Consider the following 23,169-nt stretch of genomic DNA (forward strand, 5'->3'; position numbering starts at 1 on the left):
ATTTTTTACTACTGAGCTGTATCAGTTCTTCACATATTTTGGATATTAACAATTTATCAAATATATTATTTGCAATTATTTTCTGCAGTTCAGTAGCTTGCCCTTTCATTTTGTTCATGGTTTCCTTTGCTGTACAGAAGCATTTTTAGTTTGATGTAGTTCACTTGTTTATTTTGTTGCTTTTGCTTTTGGTGTGAAATCCAAAAAATATCATTGTGAAGATGTATATCAACGAGTTTTCTTCTAGGAGTTTTATGATTTCAGGTCTTATGTTCAAGTCTTGAATCTACTTTGAGTTAATTTTTATGTATGGTGTAAGATAGCAATCCAGTTTCATTCTTTTGAATGTAGCTGTTCAGTTTTCCCAACACAATTTATTGAAGAGACTCCTTTCCCCATTGTATATTCTTGCCTCCTTTGTTGTAAATTAATTGACTTTATAAACGTGGGTCTATTTCTGGGCTCTCTATTCTGTTCCATTGATCTATGTTTTTATGCCAACACTGCATAGGTGTGTGCAGAGAACACTTTCCTCTCTGAACTTCTGAGTAAACCCGGGAGGCTTTGTCTACTTGTCAAGCCTATACTTAGCCCTTGCCCTCCAGCACCTGTAGCTTTAAAAACATCTCTTCCATCACTTTGTTTCTTAGAAATGTGACTAAAGATGTAAAAAACTTCTACACAATTCAGAGGTGATTAAATTGAATAAAATGAGCTAAAAACCAAAAAAGATTTCTAGAGCATTATAATATAGTTTGAAACCACGGAGCATGGTGTCACCAGCTTTGTTCTTTCTTAAGATTGCTTTTGTGGCTTCATATGAATTTTTTAGGATTGTTTGTTCTACTTCTGTGAAAAATGTCATTGGAATTTTGATGGAGATTGCGCTGAATCTGTAGATCGCTTTGAGAATATGTTAACAATGTTAATTCTTCCAATCCATGAACATGAAATATCTTTCCATTTATTCGTCTTCTTCAATTTCTTTAATTAGAGATAATTTTCAGTGTACAGGTCTTCCAACTCCTTGGTTAAATACAGGTACTTTTCTTTTTGATGTTACTGCAAATGAGACTGTTTTCTTAACTTCTCTTTCGGATAGTTTGTTGTTAGTGTAAGAGATGCAACAGATATTTGTACATTGATTTTGTATCCTGTAACATTACTGAATTTGTTTATTAGCTCTATAAGATCTCTGGTAAAATCTTCAAGGTGTCCTACGTATAATATCATGTCACCAGCAAATAGTGACAGTTTTACTTTTTCCTTTTGAATTTGGCTGATTTTATTTCTTTTTCTTCTCTGATTTCTGTGGTTAGGTATTCCAATTCTATGTTTAATAAAAGTGGCAGGAGTGGGCACCTTGTATTGCTATTGATCTTACAGGAAAAGCTTTCAGCTGATATATATATATGGCCTTTATTATATTGAGGTATGTTCCTTCAATACCCACATTACTCAGAGTTTTTATTATAAATGGATGCTGAATTTGGTCAAATGCTTTTGCCACATCTATTGAGATGATCATATAACTTTTATCCTACATTTTGTTAATGTGGTATATCACATTGATTATTTTGCAGATGTTGAACCATCCTTGCATAAATTCCACTTGATCATGATGTATGATCCATTTAATGTATTGTTGAATGCAGTTTGTGCTTTGTTGAGGATTCTTTGTGTCTATGTTAATCAGGTTTATTGGCCATGATTTATTCTAAATCTTTCATAAAATTGTAAATTATACCCTTAAAATTTTAATTTTTATGTTTAAAGCCGCTATTTTCTGAAGACAATGTCAATTTATACAATTAAAAAATCTTTATTGGAGTATAATTGCTTTACAATGTATTGTTAGTTTCTGCTGTATAACAGTGAATCAGCTATATGTATACATATATCCATATATCCCCTCCTTCTTGCGTCTCCCTCCCACCCACCCTATCCCACCCCTCTAGATGGTCACAAAGCACCAAGCTGATCTCCCTGTGCTATGCAGCTGCTTCCCACTAGCTATCTATTTTACATTTGGTAGTGTATATATGTCAATGCCACTCTCTCACTTAGTCGCAGCTTACCCTTCCCCCTCACCATGTCCTCAAGTCCATTATCTACATCTGCATCTTTATTCCTGTCCTGCCCCTAGGTTCTTCAGAACCATTTTTTTTGGATTCCATATAAATGTGTTAGCATACGGTATTTGCTTTTCTCTTTCTGACTTAATTCACTCTGTATGAGAGACTCCAGGTCCATCCACCTCACTACAAATAACTCAATTTTGTTACTTTTTATGGCTGAGTAATATTCCATTGTATATATGTGCCCCATCTTCTTTATCCATTCATCTGTTGATGGACACTTAGGTTGCTTCCATGTCCTGGCTATTGTAAATAGAGCTGCAATGAACATTGTGGTACATGATTCTTTTTTGAGTTATGATTTTCTCAGGGTATACGGCCAGTAGTGGGATTGCTAGGTCATATGGTAATTCTAGTTTTAGGTTTTTTTTTGTTGTTTTTTTGTTTGTTTGTTTGTTTTTTTGCTGTACGCGGGCCTCTCACTGTTGTGGCCTCTCCCGGTACGGAGCACAGGCTCTGGACTCACAGGCTCAGCGGCCATGGCTCACGGGCCCAGCCGCTCCACGGCATGTGGGATCCTCCCGGACCGGGACACGAACCCGTGTCCCCTGCATCGGCAGGCGGACTCTCAACCACTGCGCCACCAGGGAAGCCCTAGTTTTAGTTTTTTAAGGAACCTCCACACTGTTCTCAATTGGCTGTATCAATTTACATTCCCACCAAGTGTGCAAGAGGGTTCCCTTTTCTCCACACCCTCTCCAGCATGTACTGTTTGCAGATTTTTTGATGATGGCCATTCTGGGTGTGAGGAAATACCTCATTGTAGTTTTGATTTGCATTTATCTAATGATTAGTGACATTGAGCATCCTATCATGTTTTTGTAGGCAATCTGTATATCTTCTTTGGAGAAATGTCTATTTGGGTTTTCTGCCCCTTTTTGGATTGGGTTGCTTGCTTTTTTGATATTGAGCTGCATGAGCTACTTGTATATTCTGGAGATTAATCCTTTGTCAGTTGCTTCATTTGCAAATATTTTCTCCCATTCTGAGGTTGTCTTTTTGTCTTTCTTATGGTTTCCTTTGCTGTGAAAAAGCTTTTAAGTTTCATTAGGTCCCATTTGTTTATTTTAGTTTTTATTTCCATTTCTCTAGGAGGTGGGTCAAAAGGGATCTTGCTGTGATTTATGTCATAGAGTGCTCTGCCTATGTTTTCCTCTAAGAGTTTTATAGTGTCTGGCCTTATATTTAGGTCTTTAATCCATTTTGGGTTTATTTTTGTGTGTCGTGTTAGGGAGTGTTCTAATTGTATTCTATTACATGTATGGGTCCAATTATCCCAGCACCCCTTATTGAAGAGGCTGCCTTTTCTCCATCACATACTCTTGCCTCCTTTATCAAAGATAAGGTGACCATATGTGCATGGGTTTATCTCAGGGCTTTCTATCCTGTTCCATTGATCTATATTTCTGTTTTTGTGCCAGTACCATACTGTCTGGATTACTGTAGCTTTGTAGTATAGTCTGAAGTCAGGGAGCCTGATTCCTACAGCTCCGTCTTTCATTCTCAAGATTGCTTTGGCTATTTGGGGTCTTTTGTGTTTCCATACAAAGTGTGAAATTTTCTGTTCTAGTTCTGTGAAAAATGCCATTGGTAGTTTGATAGGGATTGCACTGAATCTGTAGATTGCTTTGGGTAGTAGAGTCACTTTCACAATGTTGATTCTTCCAATCCAAGAACATGGTATATCTCTCCATCTATTTGTATCACCTTTAATTTCTTTCATCAGTGCCTTATAATTTTCTGCATACAGGTCTTTTGTCTCCTTAGGTAGGTTTATTCCTAGGTATTTTATTCTTTTTGTTGCAAAAATAAATGGGAGTGTTTCCTTAAATTCTCTTTCAGACTTTTCATCATTAGTGTATAGGAATGCAAGAGATTTCTGGGCATGAATTTTGTATCCTGCTACTTTACCAAATTCATTGATTAGCTCTAGTAGTTTTCTGGTGGCATCTAGAATTTTCTATGTATAGTATCATCTCGTCTGCAAACAGTGACAGTTTTACTTCTTCTTTTCCAATTTGGATTCTTTTATTTCTTTTTCTTCTCTGATTGCTGTGGCTAAAACTTCCAAAACTATGTTGAATAAGAGTGGTGAGAGTGGGCAAACTTGTCTTGTTCCTGATCTTAGTGGAAATGCTTTCAGTTTTTCACCATTGAGGATGATGTTGGCTGTGGTTTTGTCATATATGTCCTTTATTATGTTGAGGTAAGTTCCCTCTATGCCTACTTTCTGGAGGGATTTTATCATAAATGGGTGTTGAATTTTGTCGAAAGCTTTTTCTGCATCTATTGAGATGATCACATGGTTTTTATCCTTCAATTTGTTAATATGATGTATCACATTGATTGATTTGCGTATATTGAAGAATCCTTGCATTCCTGGGATACACCCCCACTTGATCATGGTGTATGACCCTTTTAATGTATTGTTGTATTCTGTTTGCTAGTATTTTGCTGAGGGTTTTTGCATCTATGTTCATCAGTGATATTGGCTTATAGCTTTATTTTTTTGTGACATCTTTGTCTGGGTTTGGTATCAGGGTGATGGTGGCCTTATAGAATGAGTTTGGGAGTTTTCCTCCCTCTGCTATATTTTGGGAGAGTTTGAGAACAATAGGCGTTAGCTCTTCTCTAAATGTTTGATAGAATTCGCCTGTGAAGCCATCTGGTCCTGGTCCTTTGTTTGTTGGAAGATTTTTAATCACAGTTTCAATTTCAGTACTTGCGATTGGTGTGTTTATATTTTCTATTTCTTCCTGTTTCAATCTCGGAAGTTGTGCTTTTCTAACAACTTTTTCATTTCTTCCAGGTTGTCCATTTTATTGGTATATAGTTGCTTGTAGTAATCTCTCATGATCCTTTGTATTTCTGCAGTGTCAGTGGGTACTTCTCCTTTTTCATTTCTAATTCTGTTGATTTGAGTCTTCTCCCTTTTTTTCTTGATGGATCTGGCTAATTGTTTATCCATTTTGCTTATCTTCTCAAAGAACCAGCTTTCAGTTTTATTGATCTTTGCTATTGTTTCTTTCATTTCTTTTTCATTTATTTCTGATCGGATATTTATGATTTCTTTCCTTCTGCTAACTTGCGGTTTTTTGTTCTTTTTCTATAATTGCTTTAGATATAAGGTTAGGTTGTTTATTTGAGATGTTTCTTGTTTCTTGAGGTAGGATTGTATTGTTATAAGTTTCCCTCTTACAACTGCTTTTGCTGCGTCCTATAGGTTTTGGGTCGTCATGTTTTCACTGTCATTTGTTTCTAGGTATTTTTTGATTTCCTCTTTGATTTCTTCAGTTATCTCTTGGTTATTTATTAGTGCATTGTTTAGCCTCCATTTGTTTGTATCTTTTACAGTTTTTTCCTGAATTTTTTTTTTAAAGAAGATGTTGGGGGTAGGAGTTTATTAATTTATTTATCTATTTTTGCTGTGTTGGGTCTTCGTTTCTGTGCGAGGGCTTTCTCTAGTTGTGGCAATTGGGGGCCACTCTTCATCGTGGTGCACGGGCCTCTCTTGTTGTGGAGCACAGGCTCCAGACGTGCAGGCTCAGTAGTTGTGGCTCAAGGGCCTAGTTGCTCCGTGGCATTTGGGATCTTCCCAGACCAGGGCTCAAACCCGTGTTCCCTGCCTTAGCAGGCAGATTCTCAACCACTGTGCCACCAGGGAAGCCCTTTCCTGAAATTGATATCTAGTCTTATAGCATTGTGTTCAGCAAAGATACTTGATACAATTTCATTTTTTTTATATTTACCAAGGCTTGATTTGTGACCCAAGATATGATCTATCCTGGAGAATGTTCCATGAGCACTTGAGAAGAAATGTATTCTGTTGTTTTGGGAATGAATGTTCTATAACTATCAATTAAGTGCCTCTTGTTTAATGTGTCCTTTAAAGCTTGTGTTTCCTTATTTATTTTCATATTGGATGATCTGTCCAGTGGTGAAAGTGGGGTGTTACAGTCTCCTACTATTATTGTGTTAGTGTCGATTTCCCTTTTATGGCTCTTAGCATTTGCCTTATGTATTGAGGTGCTCCTATGTTGCATAACAATTGTTATTTCTTCTTCTTGGACTGATCCCTTGATCATTATGTAGTGTCCTTCTTTGCCCCTTGTAATAGTCTTTATTTTAGTCTATTTTGTCTGATATGAGAATTTGTACTCCAGCTTTCTTTGATTTCCATTTGCATTGAAAATCTTTTTCCATCCCCTCACTTTCAGTCTGTATGTGTCCCTAGGTCTGAAGTGGGTCTCTTGTAGACAGCATATATATGGGTCTTGTTTTTGTAACCATTCAGCGAGCCTGTGTCTTTTAGTTGGAGCTTTTGTGTGTGTGTGTGTGTGTGTGGTATGCGGGCCTCTCACTGTTGTGGCCTCTCCCATTGCAGAGCACAGGTTTCGGACGCGCAGGCTCAGCAGCCATGGTTCATGGACCTAGCTGCTCCGCAGTGTGTGGGATCTTCCTGGACCGGGGCATGAACCTGTATCCCCTGCATCGGCAGGCAGACTCTCAACCACTGTGCCACCAGGGAAGCCCTTAGTTGGAGCATTTAATCCATTTACATTTAAGGTAATTATCAATATGTATGTTCCTATTACCATTTTCTTAATTGCTATGGGCTTCTTTTTGTAGGTCTTTTCCTTCTCTTGTATTTCCTGCCCAGAGAAGTTCCTTTAGCATTTCTTGTAAAGCTGGTTTGGTGGTGCTGAATTCTCTTAGCTTTTGCTTGTCTGTAAAGGTTTAATTGCTCTGTCAAATCTGAATGAGATCCTTGCTGGGTAGAGTAATCTTGGTTGTAGGTTTTTCCCTTTAATCACTTTAAATATATCCTGCCACTCCCTTCTGGACTGCAGAGTTTCTGCTGAAAGATCAGCTGTTAACCTTATGGGGATTCCCTTGTATGTTATTTGTTGCTTTTCCTTTGCTGCTTTTAATATTTTTTCTTTGTATTTACTTTTTGATAGTTTGATTAATATGTGTCTTATTATGTTTCTCCTTTGAGTATCCTGTATGGGACTCTCTGTGCTTCCTGGGCTTGATTGACTGTTACCTTACCCACAAGAGGGAAATTTTCAACTATAATCTCTTCAAATATTTTCTCAGTCCCTTTCTTTTTCTCTTCTTCTGGGACCCACATAATTTGAAAGTTAGTGCATTTAATGGCCCCAGAGGTCTCTGAGACTGTCCTCAATTCTTTTCATTCTTTTTTCTGCTCTGCAGTAGTCATTTCCACTCTTTTATCTTCCAAGTCACTTATCTGTTCTTCTGCCACAGTTATTCTGCTATTGATTGCTTCTAGAGAATTTTTAAATTCATTTATTGTGTTTTTCATCACTGCTTGTTTGCTCTTCAGTTTTTTTAGGTCCTTGTTAAATGTTTCTTGTATTTTCTCCATTTTATTTCCAAGATTTTGGATCATCTTTACTATCATTACTCTGGATTCTTTTTCAGGTAGACTGCCTATTTCCTCTTCATTTGTATGGTCTGTGGGTTTTTACTTTGCTCCTTCACCTGCTGCGTATTTCCCTGTCTCCTCATTTTGCTTAAGTTGCTGTGTTTGGGGTATCCTTTTCTCAGGCTGCAGGTTCATAGTTCCCATTGTTTTTGGTGTCTGCCCCCAGTGAGTAAGTTTGGTTCTGTGGGTTGTGTAGGCTTCCTCATGGAGGGGACAGGTGCCTGTGTTTTGGTGGATGAGCCTGGACCTCTTCTTTCTGGTGGGCAGAACTGTGTCCGGTGGTGTGTTTTGGGGTGTCTGTGAACTTATTATGATCTTAGGCAGCCTCTCTGCTAATGGGTGGGATTGTGTTCCTGTCTTGCTAGTTGTTTGGCATGGGGTGTCCAGCACTGGAGCTTGCTGGTCGTTGAGTGGAGCAGGGTCTTCATCTTGAGACAGAGATCTCAGGGAGAGCTCTCACCGATTGATATTACTTGGGGCTGGGAGGTCTCTGGTGGTCTGATGTCCTGAACTTGGCTCTCCCACCTCAGAACCTCAGGCCTGACACCCAGCCGGAGCACCCAGACCCTGTCAGCCACATGGCTCAGAAGAAAAGGGAGAAAAAATAGAATGAAAGAAAAAACAATAATAAAAGAAAAGAAAAGAAAGTTATTAAAATTAAAAAAATTATTAAAGTAAAACAATTAAAAAGTAATGAAAGAAAAAAGAAGAGAGCAGCCAAAGCAATAAACAAATCCAACAATGATAACAAGCGCTAAAAACTATACTAAGATAAACATAAAAATCAAAAAGTAGTCAGTTGCATAAAGCAAACCCCAAGTCCACACTTGCTCCCAAAATCCACTGCCTCAATTTTGGGATGATTTGTTGTCTATTCAGGTATTCCACAGATGGAGGGTACATCAAGTTGATTGTGGATATTTAATCTGCTGCTCCTGAGGCTGCACGGAGATATTTCCCTTTCTCTTCTTTGTTCACACAGCTCCTGGGGTTCACCTTTGGATTTGGCCCCATCTCTGCATGTAGGTCGCCCTCTGGCATCTGTTCTTTGCCCAGACAGAAGGAGGTTAAAGGAGCGGGTGATTGGGGGCTCTGGCTCACTCAGGCCAGGGGGAGTGATGGGTACGGAATGCAGGGCAAGCCAGTGGCGGCAGAGGCCAGTGTGACGTTGCAACAGCCTGAGGCATGCCGTGTGTTCTTCTGAGGAAATTCTCCCTGGATCACGGGGCACTGGCAGTGGCAGGCTGCACAGGCTCCTGGAAGGGGAGGTGTGGATAGTGACCTGTTCTTGCACACAGGATTCCTGGTGGCTGCAGCTGCACCCACAGCATTTCATGCCCGTCTCTGGTGTCTGCAGTGATAGCCGCGGTTCGCACCGCGGCTCTGAAGCTTGTTTAGGCGGTTTTCTGAACTTCCTCTCCTCGTGCACCCTGAAACAATGGTCTCTTGACTCTTAGGCAGTTCCAGACTTTTTCCCGGACTCCCTCCTGTTTAGCTGTGGTGCACTAGCCTCCTTCAGGCTGTGTTCACGCAGCCAACCCCAGTCCTCTCCCTGGAATCTGACCTCCGAAGCTGGAGCCTCAGCTCCCAGCCCCCACCAGTCCCAGCGGGTGAGCAGACAAGCTTCTCAGGCTGGTGAGTGCTGGTCGGCACTGATCCTCTGTGCGGGAATCTCTCCGCTGTGCCCTCTGCACCCTGTTGCTGCACTCTCCTCCGTGGCTCCGAAGCTTCCCCCTCACCCACCCCCGTCTCTGCCAGTGAAGGGCCTTCCTACTGTGTGGAAACTTTTCCTCCTTCACAGCTCCCTCCCAGAAGTACAGGTCCCATCCCTATTCTTTTGTCTCTGTTTTTTCTTTTGCCCTACCCAGGTATGTGGGGAGTTTCTTGCCTTTTGCGGAGTCTGAGGTCTTCTGCCAGCGTTCAGTAGGTGTTCTGTAGGAGTTGTTTCACATGTAGATGTATTTTTGATGTATGTGTGGGGAGGAAGGTGATCTCCATGTCTTAATCCTTCGCCATCTTGAATATCCTCTGCACACTTTCTTTTTATTCTAAGCACCCCACTGATTTTTTTACTTTTACAGATAAAGAGAAAGACAAAACTAATGAGGTGCCTTATAAATCCTACCCCTTTCAGTAACTTGAAGTTTAATCCCATCAGTTTTACTGCCACTTAGTAAATTAAGAGATCATAAATGGGAAATCAAATAATGCTGCTTTTAATTCCCCAGTTATATAAATAACAACTCTAAATGAAATCAAATTTTAACTACATAGCTTCTTACAGTGACCTAAGTTGGACAGATAAATGGAGATTTTCATCATAAAAACTGCAGTGAATATAAATGTCAAAGTATCCAGTGAACCATTTAAAATTTCATCTTGGCCACCAGTCCAATCTAGGAAGTAGGGTACATCTAGGGTAGGGAAAATCCTCTAACAGTCCACGATTTGCTGAAGAACTTAAACCTCAAATCCCACAGAAACTTTTCCTACAGTCAGAATAGCTGATGAAATTCTGCACAAATTTCTCTGGTTGCAGTGATATTAAAAGCAGCTAAAAACATTTTTAGTAATGAAATGCAATTCAGACAGCACACTCATGCAGGCACATTTTAGGAAAACACAGCATGCAATATAGAGGACAAAAAAAAAACTGCACAAAAGTATATCAGAAGTACAAAGTTTAGAATAAGTTAGAGGAAACATGCTTTGATTTACTCTTTCATCTTCTTCTCTTCTCCTTCTCCTTCTTCTTGTTTTCCTTTTTCTCCTTTTCCTTCTTCTCTTTCTTCTCCTTCTTTTTCATATCCTTCTCCTCTTTCCTCTCACCGTGAAGACATCTGTATAAGCAGGTACAAACTACTACAACAGCAACAACTACAAGAAAACAGGAAACAAATGACATGTGACTCTGAAAATTAATCACCAAGATTCCAAACCAAGCAGAAGAAATAAACATTGGTTACATTTCTGCGGTTAGAAAATGTTATTTTCTATACATATACATTTATATTCCATCTCAACCCTTCAGTATCTAAATCCAATCCCCTGGAATCACTTAAACAGTCCACAATAAGCCAGAGTCTTTGCTTAATTTAGAACATTACCCAAAGTATATTTGGGAAATAGACTCATATGACTAATAATTTTGAAAAAAACGTGCATCATTTAGGGTTTGTTACTAAGTGGACATGTAGAATATAAAAGAATATACAATCACCAACACAAGGTAGTATATCACAGAAAAGGTCAGGTTTTTTTAGACTGTTCTACTCAATTTCAACCTATAAAAACTACAGCAACTGAAAAGTCATTGAAAAAATAATGTGCATCTCATCTTCATATTACATTTTCATTTAAGTGGTATCGAAGTTTGAGATACTTACTTGCAGTAAGAATAATCAGAGCAATGATTCCTGTATCTGAGAAAAAATGAAAACAGTTTTGAAGATATTAAGCATCTATGGGTCCTAGATAGCAGCTGTATTTTAATTTTGATCAGATCATCTAAAAACTACAGCAAAAATGTTTATCAATCTAGTTTTAGCATGTCTGCTACTGCATCCAAGTAATTTTGATCACAGAACCCTTTTAAACAGATTCCAGGTACAGGATACACCTTGTGAAACTCTTAACAGGAGCCTCATTTTTCATTGTTTTGTGCTTTAGCTACCACACCAGGTTATTTTGTATAGGTTACTAGTACTGTTAGAATTTACTAGATTAGAGAAAATTATCTACATGTGTCTATATATACTACCACTTACATTTGTTATGGTACCTGCACTAATAAAATAACTATAAATGTCAACTATTACTAATTATTTGTGACACATTGTTTTTTCCCTACCTACAAATGATTGGAACATGATATTTCCATGTAGAACTCTAAGGCCTCATAGTACAGGGTTATTAATAACAAAATAATACCTAAATCCTCAAAGTCATCAAGTGATAGTATTTCATTGCTGGGATTGGGATATCCTAGGGAAAAAAATGGAAATAGGTAAAATGAAAGACTAAATAAATCTTAAAGATCTATAAATTCATTGGTTTTGGTCTTGTGCCTTTTTATAATTCATAATTATAATTTAATTTTCCTTATAAATTATATTAATGTTTCCTAAAAGTTGCATCATAAAATATTATAAATTTATATCCAATGCCATCAACATTCTTCTTCCTGTCCACTGATATTCCTTGCAACTAATTCTGTGGTATAGCAAGCAAACTTATCATTAGTGTATTCCAAAAAATTAGGCTTGAATTCAATATGATTCTACTTAAAAGATAGAGGAGGGCTTAAAAATGATTTAGAAGTCGCTCTGGAGTAGAAAGACTCTTCAATATTATACAGGCCATTTATAAAATACTCATGGTTAACATCATACTCAATGTTGAAATACTAAAACTTTTTCCCCTTAAGATCAGGAACAACACAGAATTCCTGCATTTGCCACTTCAATTCAATGTAACATTGGAAGTTTGGGTCAGAACCATTATGTAAAAAAGAAGTTAAAAATATCCAGATGGGAAAAAAGAAATAAAATGATCTCTCTTTATAGATGACATGATTTTTTATATAGAAAGCTCTATAAAGATCACACATGTACACACAAACACATACACAACTGTTAGAACTAATACATAAATTCAGCAAAGTTGAAGATACAAAATGAACACACAAAAATCAGTTGTGTTTCTATACACTAACAATGAACAATCCAAAAATGAAATTAAGCAAACAATTCCATTTACAATAGCATTAAAAAGAATAAAATACTCAAACTTAACAAAGGAGATGAAAGACTTGTACATTAAAAACTATAAAAATTGCTGAAAGAAAGTGAAGAAGACATAAATAAACAGAAAGACATCCTGTGGTCATGGACAGGAAGACTTAATATTGTTAAGATGTTAATACTACACAAAACAATTTACAGATTAAATGCACTCTCTATCACCATCTTGAAAATGCATTTTGCAGGAAAAGAAAAATACAACCTATAATTTATATGGAATCTCAAGGGACTAGCAACAGCCAAGACAATCTTGAAAAAGAAGAGCAATGTTGAAAGGGCTCATACTTCCTGATTTCAAAACTTACTAAAAAGCTACAATAATAAAACAGAATCGTACTGGCATAGAGACAGACATACAGACCAATGGTATAGAATATAGGGCCCAGAAATAAACCCTTGCTTATATGGTCAAATGATTGTTCACAAGGGTGCTAAGAGCATTCAATGGGGAAAGGGCAGTCTTTTCAACAAGTGATTTTTGGAAAACTGGATATCCATAAGCAAAGAATGAAATTTGACACTTATCTTACACCATATACAAAAATTAATTCAAGGGGCTTCCCTGGTGGCACAGTGGTTGAGAGTCTGCCTGCCGATGCAGGGGACACGGGTTCGTGCCCCGGTCCGGGAGGATTCCACATGCCGTGGAGCGGCTGGACCCATGAGCCATGGCTGCTGAGCCTGCACGGGCCGGAGCCTGTGCTCCGCAATGGGAGAGGCCACAACAGTGAGAGGCCCGCGTACCGAAAAAAAAAAAAAAAATTAATTCAAAATGAATCAAAAACAAAAGACTTAAAACTATAAAACTCTTAGAAGAAAACATAGAGGACAAATTTCATGATGTTGAACTGGCAATGACTTTTTAGATGTGACACCAAAAGCATAGGCAACAAAAGAAAAAATAGATATATTGGACTACATCAAAATTAAAAACTTTTGTGCATCAAAGGACACTATCAACAGAGTAAAAACCAACTCACAGAATAGGCAGAAACATCTGTAAATCATACATCTGATAAGGGATTGATATCCGAAATATATTACGAATTCCTAAAACTCAATAACAACAACAAAAAGACATTTTACAAATGAGCAAGGGACTTGAATAGACATTTCTCCAAAGAAGATATGCAAATGGTCAAGAAGCACATGAAAAGCTGCTCACCATATCACTAATCACCTCAAAACACTTGGAGAGAAGACAAGTTATTCAACAAATGGTGCTACTTTGCCATTGGATAGGGGTGGGTGGAGTGAAGAGGTACCCAATCTCATTCCACATACCATAATGAATTTCAGATGTACCAAAGATTTAAATCCAAAGAATGCAATTAGGATGCATGGTTGAAATGTTTATATAATTTCAGCTTGAGGAAGTCCTAAAACTTTTATAAGAAAGACACAACACTCATAGCCATTAGGGAAAAGATCGATATATCCAGCTACCTATTAATGTAAAAGTTTTGCACATATAAATGACCACCAAAAGGAGAAGAGTTAAATAAAATATGATGGCATATATTAAAGTCATCATTTAAAAGGATGAGAATAAATCAAAATACAATCCCAATATAAGACATTAAGTGGAAAAATGCTAGTTTCAAAAAAATATGAATGGTATGATGCCATTTTTGTTTAAGAAAATAAACAACAAATTAAATGTATAGCTACATATATAAGGATTTTGATGTACAGAAACAGATACAAAGACACCCTAACAGTGATTAACTAAGGTAATAGGCTAGGAAGGGAGAACTAATCTTTTACTCTGTATACTTCTGTAATGTTTGAAAATTTACCAAAATATATTCATGTATAAAAATATACTCAGGTAACAAAAAGTTGTAAAAAGCAACCCATATCTAAAAGTACAGTATAAAATCCTAAAAGAAAACTGACTAGTGAAAATAAAGCAAAAAACTAAACTAAACTAAACTAAACTAAAAAAAACAACCCTAGGAAAAAAGTTCACTTCACATTAAAAGGGCTTTAATTTATAGTAAGTTCAAATCAACAAAAAAAAAGTTTTAGGAACCTAATAGAAAAATGAACAAAGAACATGAATAAATAAATGTAGACAGAAAAAGTTAAGCCTCACTGATAATTAAAGAAATGCAAATTAAAATAAGACATGATTTTACACCCATCACTTTATAAATTTCTTAACTATAAGTAGGATAAAGAGTTACTGAACCTGGATATTTTGCAAGTGGAGTCTTGGTTGGATGAGTAGGCTTGTAACCTGGAAAAATAAAGTTGACTCAATTCACCATCCTTGTCAACACAAAATTATGAATTTAATTTTGGTTTTTAATTTTTTTTTAAGATTATTTCTCAAAATAAATAATACACATACACTCAGAACTTTGCAATTCTACTCCTGGGTTTAACCTAAATATATATTTGTACAAGTGCATAAGGATGTGTATATAAAATGTTCACTACAACTTTGTATTCTATAATGAAAATCCTAGTAGTTAACTAATTATAAATCATAAAATTTACGTATTCTTTTAAAAGATCCAAGTAGTATATTCCATAATTTTTTTCTTTTTCACTAAGGATTTCTTGGACATTTTTTCATATTAGCACATTTAGATCTGACTTAACACCATTATATGTTGCTACTGATCCTTTTGGTATAGTCTTTCTCTAACTGATGATAAAAAATGATTGACAATCCCATAAGGAGAGTTGACTTTTGATTTTAAAAAAAGATCACTGTAGCTTCTTCTCGTCATAGGCTTTTTCTCACAAACAATTCATATCTTCTTCAAACACTAAACTGTATCAGTGTTTTATAAGTCCTTATGAAATGTTTATGGTCAACTTTCAAAAGAGCATATCAACAAATATAGTATACCACAGTGTATAGGCCCACTAGGACATGGATGGGTCAATGAATATAAATTTCGTATGCAATCTTTATATACCATCCACCAAAAAAACATCTCTTTTCCCACAAAACTTCACAGCACTCACCAAGGTACTGAAGGAGGTTACTGGGTACCAGGTTTACAGGAATTATATAAGGTGTTCTAATTACCATGTTAACATGAATAATCCCCCTCAATCCTTCAAAATATCAGGGCAATAGGAAACAAATTAGATGCCAGTAACTGACATTAGTTTGAGTCATTAGACAACAGGAAACTAGAACCCATAGAAATGATGTTACTTGAGTGAGCAGAGCCACACTAGGACCCTGAATGCAGTCTGCCCAGGTTAATGCTCTTCCCTCTCTTCCTCTTGTCTCTTGCTTCTGCTGCAACTAAAAGGAAGAAGCCAGAGAAAGCAGCCCTGAAATCAGGAATATAATTCCTTCTACCATATCAAAATAGTCTCTCAAGTCTTAAGCAGAGCAGCTAATTAGTAGTCCCTGCCAGAAATCCTCCATTTCATTTCAATAAGTAAGGACTTCTCCTGCCTTTCTGTTGTTATGAAATTTACTTTCTGTTGTCAAATAAAAATGCCCAGTAAAGATACAAATGATATTTGTATGAGGTGGGGAGTGGTAGAAATACTGGTCTTATTCTGGTGACAACAGAAATTTCCCAGTATAAAAAGAACAAAACTGGTTGCAGTCTGGAAAATGAAACATAGTCCTGGACCTGGAAGATACCCTGTGAAGGTGATGCTGTAAGTCATACAAGCTACCTAAGAGCTTTCTAGATGCCAGGCACTGTGCTAAGTGCTTTAAATGGATCCCATTTTGACTTTGTTATCACCCAGTGAGGAAGGCATTAAATCATTTTACATGTAAGTAAATATATTTAAAGTTTACGTAACTTGTCCAAGTTCACACATCTGTTGATATCTGTGGACTATGGCAAATACTTTTAGAATCACTAAGCATAACAACTAAAATGGCTGTAAATATATTCTTCCTCTTTTCATTACTAAAAATGATGAATGAGTGTAAATCACATGAATTTAAAGGATTTTTTTTGTAAAATATAAGCAGGAAGTTACTTAATCTGAATGGCTCAAAATTGGGAGTTTTGTATTGAGAGGAATCAGCACTGAAGAACAAACCACATGGGATTACTACTTTCATATCATTTATATGAATTATGGCTCTCATTCTTGACTTATATAGGTAAAAATTCCCATGCTTCGATTTACTCTGAAAAATCATTCCCATCTATTTTTATACATAAAAATACCAAACAAGAGACATTAATATACCTGTGTTCTTTGCTAACAGAATGTGCTAAGACTCTATAAAAACATACAAAATCACAACAGCAGAATTCTATGTAAGTTCTGTCATACATCTCTCATGGAAATGGATACAAGACAGAGTTAAATACAAAGATTTATTTTTTCAATTATTCTTGTCAATGTCAAAGAAATAAAAACTAAAAGACAAAATTTAAAAAAAGGAAAGAGACAACATTTGTACCTTTAATACACTTTGGCATCTCAGGCTCCCAAGTATTATTACCACCACAGAACACTAGGTTGCTGCCATTAAGGTAAAAACCCTGGAGGCATTCAAATATCACCACTGCTTGGTAAGAAAATTTTTTTCTACTTCCTGATACCATTATTCCATGTTCGAGTACTGGACGTTCACATTTGACCACTGAAAATTGGAGAAATTCCAGAATTAATAAAAAGCTGCTTTCACACAGGACCAGAAAAACTAGTGCAAAGTAGTAATTTCCAGTGGGAAGAAAAAGCCGAGGAATGAAAGGCAAGATGTTAATTGAAAACAAAAAAAGACTTCATTTGTGCATCTGAATTTCAGGCAAATGGATTTAGAGAAACTTAATAACGTTTTTCCACCTAGAACAGACTGTCATTATACTTTATTGGCTTTCCTACATTTTTTTCCATTAATGACACGTCTTGAGAAAGTGTGACTACCAGATACAAATTCAGGGCAAGTTCAAAACTTTTGATACTTTTGATACTCTTTAGCTCTAGGATTTTTTCTAAGGTCATGCTGACACTAATTACAGTACCCTGCTCTTTTAGAAAGGTAGCAAAGACTTTTTTGAGAAGGTAATATTTGAGTTCGATTTTAAAAGTTGAAAAGAAGCTAGCCAGGCAAAATGCTCAGCCCTCACACCAGTGTACTCTGGTGTTTCCCATTCTACTCTACTTCTCCAAAGTAAAATACAGGTCGTGACCCTCTAGATTGACTTCAATATCTGTGAATGTGTTTTGCAGAATTCGGAAAAAAAAAAACACTGAAAAACACTGGGCTGAGCAGAGAGTTCAAGAGGATATCTTATGAGATTAAATCTGAGCAATTGATAAGGGCCAGATAATATACAGACTTTTAAACCAGAATAGTGTTCTTCCTCCTTTCCTGTGGATCTGAATTTCCATCAAGTATCACATCATTTCTGTTCAGCCAGGAGAACTTCTTTATCAATTCTTGTGTTCAGGTTGGCTGATGACAAATTCCCCAAACTTTTGTTTATCTGAAACTGTTTTTTATTTATTTCACCTTCAGTTTTGGAAGATTTCTCCTTGACAGTGAATTCTAGGTTAAGTGTTTTATTTTTCTTTCAGCACATTAGCAGAGATTATTGTCTTCTCATCTCCACAGTTCCTTAAGAGACATCAGCTGTCATTCTTAACGTGGGTAACGGGGAGATGGGGGTGGGTGGGTGTGTCCTCAATATAATACCTTTTTTCCCTGGCTCCCTTTTCTTTTATTTTTTGTTTTCAGTAGTTTTAACATGATGTATTTAGTTTGGTGGAGGTTTCTTGGTAAAATTAAAGTTTTTACTTATCCTGCTAGGGTCACTGAATTTCTTGTACCTGTAGAGTTATTGTTTTGGATCAAATTTGAAATATTTTGGCCTGTGTTTATTCAAATAATTTTCTGTATTCCTCTCCCTCCTCTCTGAAACTTCAATTACATGTATATTTGACTGCTTGCATTGCCACATTTTTTATTTTAATTTCAGCCATTCTAATAGTTGGTTAGTGGTATCTCATTGTGATTTTAAATTACATTCCTGTAATTACTAATGATATTGAGCAACTTTTCATGTACTTTTTGCCATCTACATATCACATTTGGTGAAATATGTCTATTACTAATTTTTGCTCATTTAAAAAAACTGTTTTCTTATTATTGTGTTTTGAGGGTTCTTCCTATATAATAGATACAAGCAAATTATTAGATACGTACTTTGAAAATATTTTCTCCCCATCTATTGCTTTTTGTTGTTGTTCTCTTAATAATATCTTCTGCAGTCCAGAAATTTTGAGTTTGGAGTATCCAATTTATTATTTTTTTCTTTAAAGCATCATGCTTTATGGGTTGTATTAGAGAAATCTTTGACTAGGTCACAAATATTTTCTGTGTTTTCTTGTAAAAGTGTTGTAGTTGTAGGTTTCATATGTATGTCTATGCTTCATTTTGAATAAATGTTTCCATATGGTGCTAACATGGGCTGAGGTTCTTTTTTTTTTTATAGCATATGGGTGTTCAATTGTGCTGGTACCATTTGTTGAAAAAAATTGTTCCCCACTGAATTGTCTGTATACCTGTGAAAATCAACTGGACATATTTACAAGGGTCTGATCCTGGACTCACTATTTTGTTTATTGCTCTATATATCTATCCTTTCACCACTACCAAACTGTCTTGCTTATATGCCTTATAGTATGCTTTATACTAAGTCTTGACAGCAGGTACAGTACATCCTCCAGTTCATTTTCAAAAACTGTTTAACTATTCTAGCTCTTTTGTCTTTCCATATAAATTTCAGAATCAGTTTGTCAATTTATACAAAAAGGTTTACTGGGGTTTCTATTGGGATTATGTTGAATTTATAGATCAATTATAATGAATTTACACCTTTGTTATTTTGAGTCTTCCATTTCATGGCCAATGTATATCCCTTTATTTATTAAGGTCTTTAATTTCCTTTATTAGTGTTTAGTGGTTTACACCATCTAAATCTTTCATATATGTTAGTTAGATTTATATGCAAGCATTTTGTGTTTTGGATTTGCAAATAGTTGTAAATAAAACTTTCAGTAATGATTTATTGCTAGTATGTAGACATACGATTGATTTCTGTATGTTGATCTTATATTTTGCAACCTTGCTAAAACATCAGTCTTTGGAATTTTCTACATAGACAATCATGTTATAAATGAATACAGACTATTTTATTTCTTTCATTCCAATGTATGTATGCTTATTTCTTTCTCTTGCCTTATTGCAGTGAGTGGGACCTCCAGTGCAATGCTGAATAGAGTAATGAATGTAGACATACTTCCTTTCTTCCTACCTTGGGGGGAAAGAAAGTAGGTTTTTACTATTAAGCATAATGTTAGTTGTGCGATTTTCGTATGTACCTTTTATCAGGTTGATATAGTTAGTTCCATTCTGTTCCTAGTTTGCTAAGTTTTACCATAAAAAGATGATGAATTCTGTCAATTGCTTTTTTTTGCATCTATTAAGATGATCATATATTTTTTCATTATAGTCTTTTGACATGGTAAATAACACTGATTAATTTTAAAATCTGAACCAATCTTGCATTTATGGAATAAATCTTACTTGGCTATAATGTATTCTTATTTTTATATATAGCAGGATTTTTTTTCTTTTTTTTTTTTAATTGGAGTAAAACTGCTTTACAATGTTGTGTTAGTTTCTGCAGTACAATGAAAAGGGACGAAATTGGGTCATTTGTAGAGATGTGGATGGACCTAGAGTCTGTTATACAGGGTGAAGTGAGCCAGAAAGAGAAAAACAAATATCGTATATTTGTTTTTGGAATATGTGGAATCTAGAAAAATGGTACAGATGAACCTATTTGTAGGGCAGGAATAGAGACGTAGACGTATAGCAGGATTTGATTTGTTGACATTTTGTTGAAAAGTTCTATATTCAATAAGGATATTGTTTACAATTTTCTTTCAATGTTTTTGTCTGGTTTTAGTAACAAGTAATGTCCCCATGAAGTGAGTTGAGAAGCATTTCCTCCTCTTATATTTCTTGAACAGTTTGTGTAGAGGTGCTATTATTTATATCTGCAATGTGTGGTAGAATTAATTCCCCAAGGAGGCCATCTGGGCCTCAGTTCTCACTGTGGGAAGGTTTTTAACTACAAATTATATCTCCTTAATAGGTATAAGACTATTTAGGTTACCTATATATTCATGTGAAGATATTTCGGTATTTTTTTGTCTTTCAAGGAATTTGTCAATTTTATTTCAGTTGTCAAATTTATAGGCATAAAGATGTAATATTACAACTATCATCATTGTAATATTTTTTAATATCCATTTAAATGTCTGAAGAATAGTGTTGTCCTCTTTTTCATTCTTTTAAAAAAGTTATTTTATTTAATTTATTTATTTTGCAGTACGCGGGCGTCTCGCTGTTGTGGAGCACAGGCTCCGGATGTGCAGGCCCAGCGGCCATGGCTCGCAGGCCCAGCGGCCATGACTCACGATCCCAGCCACTCCGCTGCATGTGGGATCCTCCCGGACCGGGGCACGAACCCGTGTCCCCTGCATCGGCAGGCGGACTCTCAACCACTGTGCCACCAGGGAAGCCCCGAAAAATTTATTTTTTTAATACAACTTTTTTTTTTTAAAGGAGATGGTGGGGGTAGGAGTTTATTAATTAATTTATTTATTTTTGCTGTGTTGGGTCTTCATTTCTGTGCAAGGACTTTCTCTAGCTGTGGCAAGCGGGGGCCACTCTTCATCGCGGTGTGCGGAGGCCTCTCACTATCGCGGCCTCTCTTGTTGCGGAGCACAGTCTCCAGATGCACAGGCTCAGTAGTTGTGGCTCACAGGCCTACTTGCTCCGCGGCATGTGGGATCCTCCCAGACCAGGGCTCGAACCCGTGTCCCCTTCATTAGCAGGAAGATTCTCAACCACTGCACCACCAGAGAAGCCCCTAATACAACTTTTAAAGGTTACATTCTATTTACAGTTATTACAAAATATTGGCTATATTCCTCGTGTTGTGCAATACATCCTTGTAGCCTATCTTATACCCGATAGTTTGTACCTTCCACGCCCACACTCCCATATTGCCCCTCCTCACTGGTGACCACTAGTTTGCTCTCTATATCTGTGAGTCTGCTTCTTTTTTGTTATATTTACTACTTTGTTGTATTTTTTAGATTCCACATATAAATGATATCATACAGTATTTGTCTTTCTCTGTCTGACTTATTAAATATCTTTTTCTTTCTTGTCAGCCTAGTTATAGCTTTATCTATTTTATTGATCTTCCCCAAGAACCAGGGGTTTGTTTCATTGGTTTTCTCTATTATTTTCTCTTCACAATTTCATTGATTTCTCTCTAACTTTATGATCATCTTATGTCTCCTTATTTTGAGTTTGCTCTTCTTTTTTTAGTTTTTTAAGGTGGAAGCTTAGATTGTTGATTTGAGACTTTTATTTTTTTCTAACACAAGTATTTCATGCTATAAATTTCCCTTTAAGCAATGCTTTTGTTGTTATCACACAAATTTTGATATTTTGATGTATTGTGTTTTTCATTTTTACTCAATTCAAAACACTGTCTAACTTCCCTTGTTACTTCATCTTTGACTCATGGGTTAGTAAGGAGTGCCTTTCATAATTTTCAAGTATTTGTGAATTTTCTAGATTAGCCCTGTTTCAATGTCTATGTTTATTCCATTGTGAACAGATAATGCACTTAATGATTTCAATTCTTTGGAATGTGCTAAAAATAATCTTATTGCCTAGAATATGAGCTACCCTAGAGAATGTCCCATGTGCACTTGAAAAGAGTAAATATTATCCTGTTATTCAGTGGTTTTCTTCCAAGAATCAAATCTCCTCTAGCATCTCCTTGCTTTATGTCACTCTCTAGTGCCTTAAATATTGTTTTAAAGATATATTTTGTTCAGAGTTTATCATTCTTATCAATGAGAAGCTTAGCTTTTAAAAATTTCTCTACCATTATTTGTAGCCAGAACTCTCAGACATCTTGCAATATAAGAACAAACTTTATTTTTGAGGCAGGATGTGTTAAGTTTTTCAGTTCTTTCAAGCAAAAATATCCTAATACACACACACACACACACACACACACACACACAATTAGTTCACACTGTGTAAATTGTAATGTCAAGAACATCTGGTGTGAGGGGTGGGAAACCTCACAACTAGAAATATTTTCTGTTCGATTTGGCCTAAATTAGATTAGAAGTCAATTTAACCGGAGAAAGAAACATATATGACTGTTTCACTTATAGGTAAAACTATTTACGAAGTGTTCCACAGTATTTACAAATGACGAAGGAAACAAATGGAAACATTATTACCTTTACACAGAGGAGCAGCACTACTCCATTTGCCAGGTCCAGAACAAATAAGCTGTCTCTCTCCAACAAGCGAATATTCATCTGATCCATTTGAAGGATTACAACTATAAGTTACTAATTCATTATATTCAAATATATTCCTGTAGCTATTGGTGTGTTTTCCATGTTTTATTTCTGGAGGTCGTCCACAAAAAATCTCTTAAAAAGGGGTAAAAAGAGAAAATAAAGGTAAAGGGAAGGTGAAGGAGTAAGACAGCATCAGAAAAGTCCTATGAACTACCTTCAGTAAGTTCTTTAACATATGATTTCTAGAAGTTAGTTGTGAATCCTTTATCCATTTAGAGGAGAGTTTCCATGAGAAAATGTGTTATCCCAAATTCAAATCATGTAGAAATAAACTTTTAAGAACCAAACTCATTTTCTTAAATACCTATATAAAGTACCTATATGAAATACCTATATTTATCTATAAGGATATGCTAAG

The 23,169-nt window shown here is 36.1% G+C and overlaps 1 protein-coding gene across 4 annotated transcripts in view; it reads right to left on the reverse strand.

The window, feature by feature from the left end:
* Nucleotides 1-23,169, reverse strand: part of LOC137219889 (membrane cofactor protein-like) — a 56,739-nt gene that overhangs the window by 16,523 nt on the left and 17,047 nt on the right. For 3 of the 4 annotated variants that reach the window (XM_067729126.1, XM_067729122.1, XM_067729124.1), the window contains exons 5-10: nt 22,686-22,883; nt 16,798-16,980; nt 14,587-14,634; nt 11,521-11,574; nt 10,977-11,012; nt 10,309-10,467 (exon numbers count right to left, since the gene is read on the reverse strand). In XM_067729126.1, the coding sequence (XP_067585227.1) occupies nt 10,313-10,467; nt 10,977-11,012; nt 11,521-11,574; nt 14,587-14,634; nt 16,798-16,980; nt 22,686-22,883 (674 nt within the window). In that variant the 3' untranslated portion in view covers nt 10,309-10,312. The remainder of the gene's footprint in view (nt 1-10,308; nt 10,468-10,976; nt 11,013-11,520; nt 11,575-14,586; nt 14,635-16,797; nt 16,981-22,685; nt 22,884-23,169) is intronic. The other variant, XM_067729123.1, reaches the window with a different exon arrangement.

The sequence above is a fragment of the Pseudorca crassidens genome, chromosome 2 (genome assembly GCF_039906515.1).
Source record: "Pseudorca crassidens isolate mPseCra1 chromosome 2, mPseCra1.hap1, whole genome shotgun sequence".
NCBI lineage: Eukaryota > Metazoa > Chordata > Mammalia > Artiodactyla > Delphinidae > Pseudorca > Pseudorca crassidens.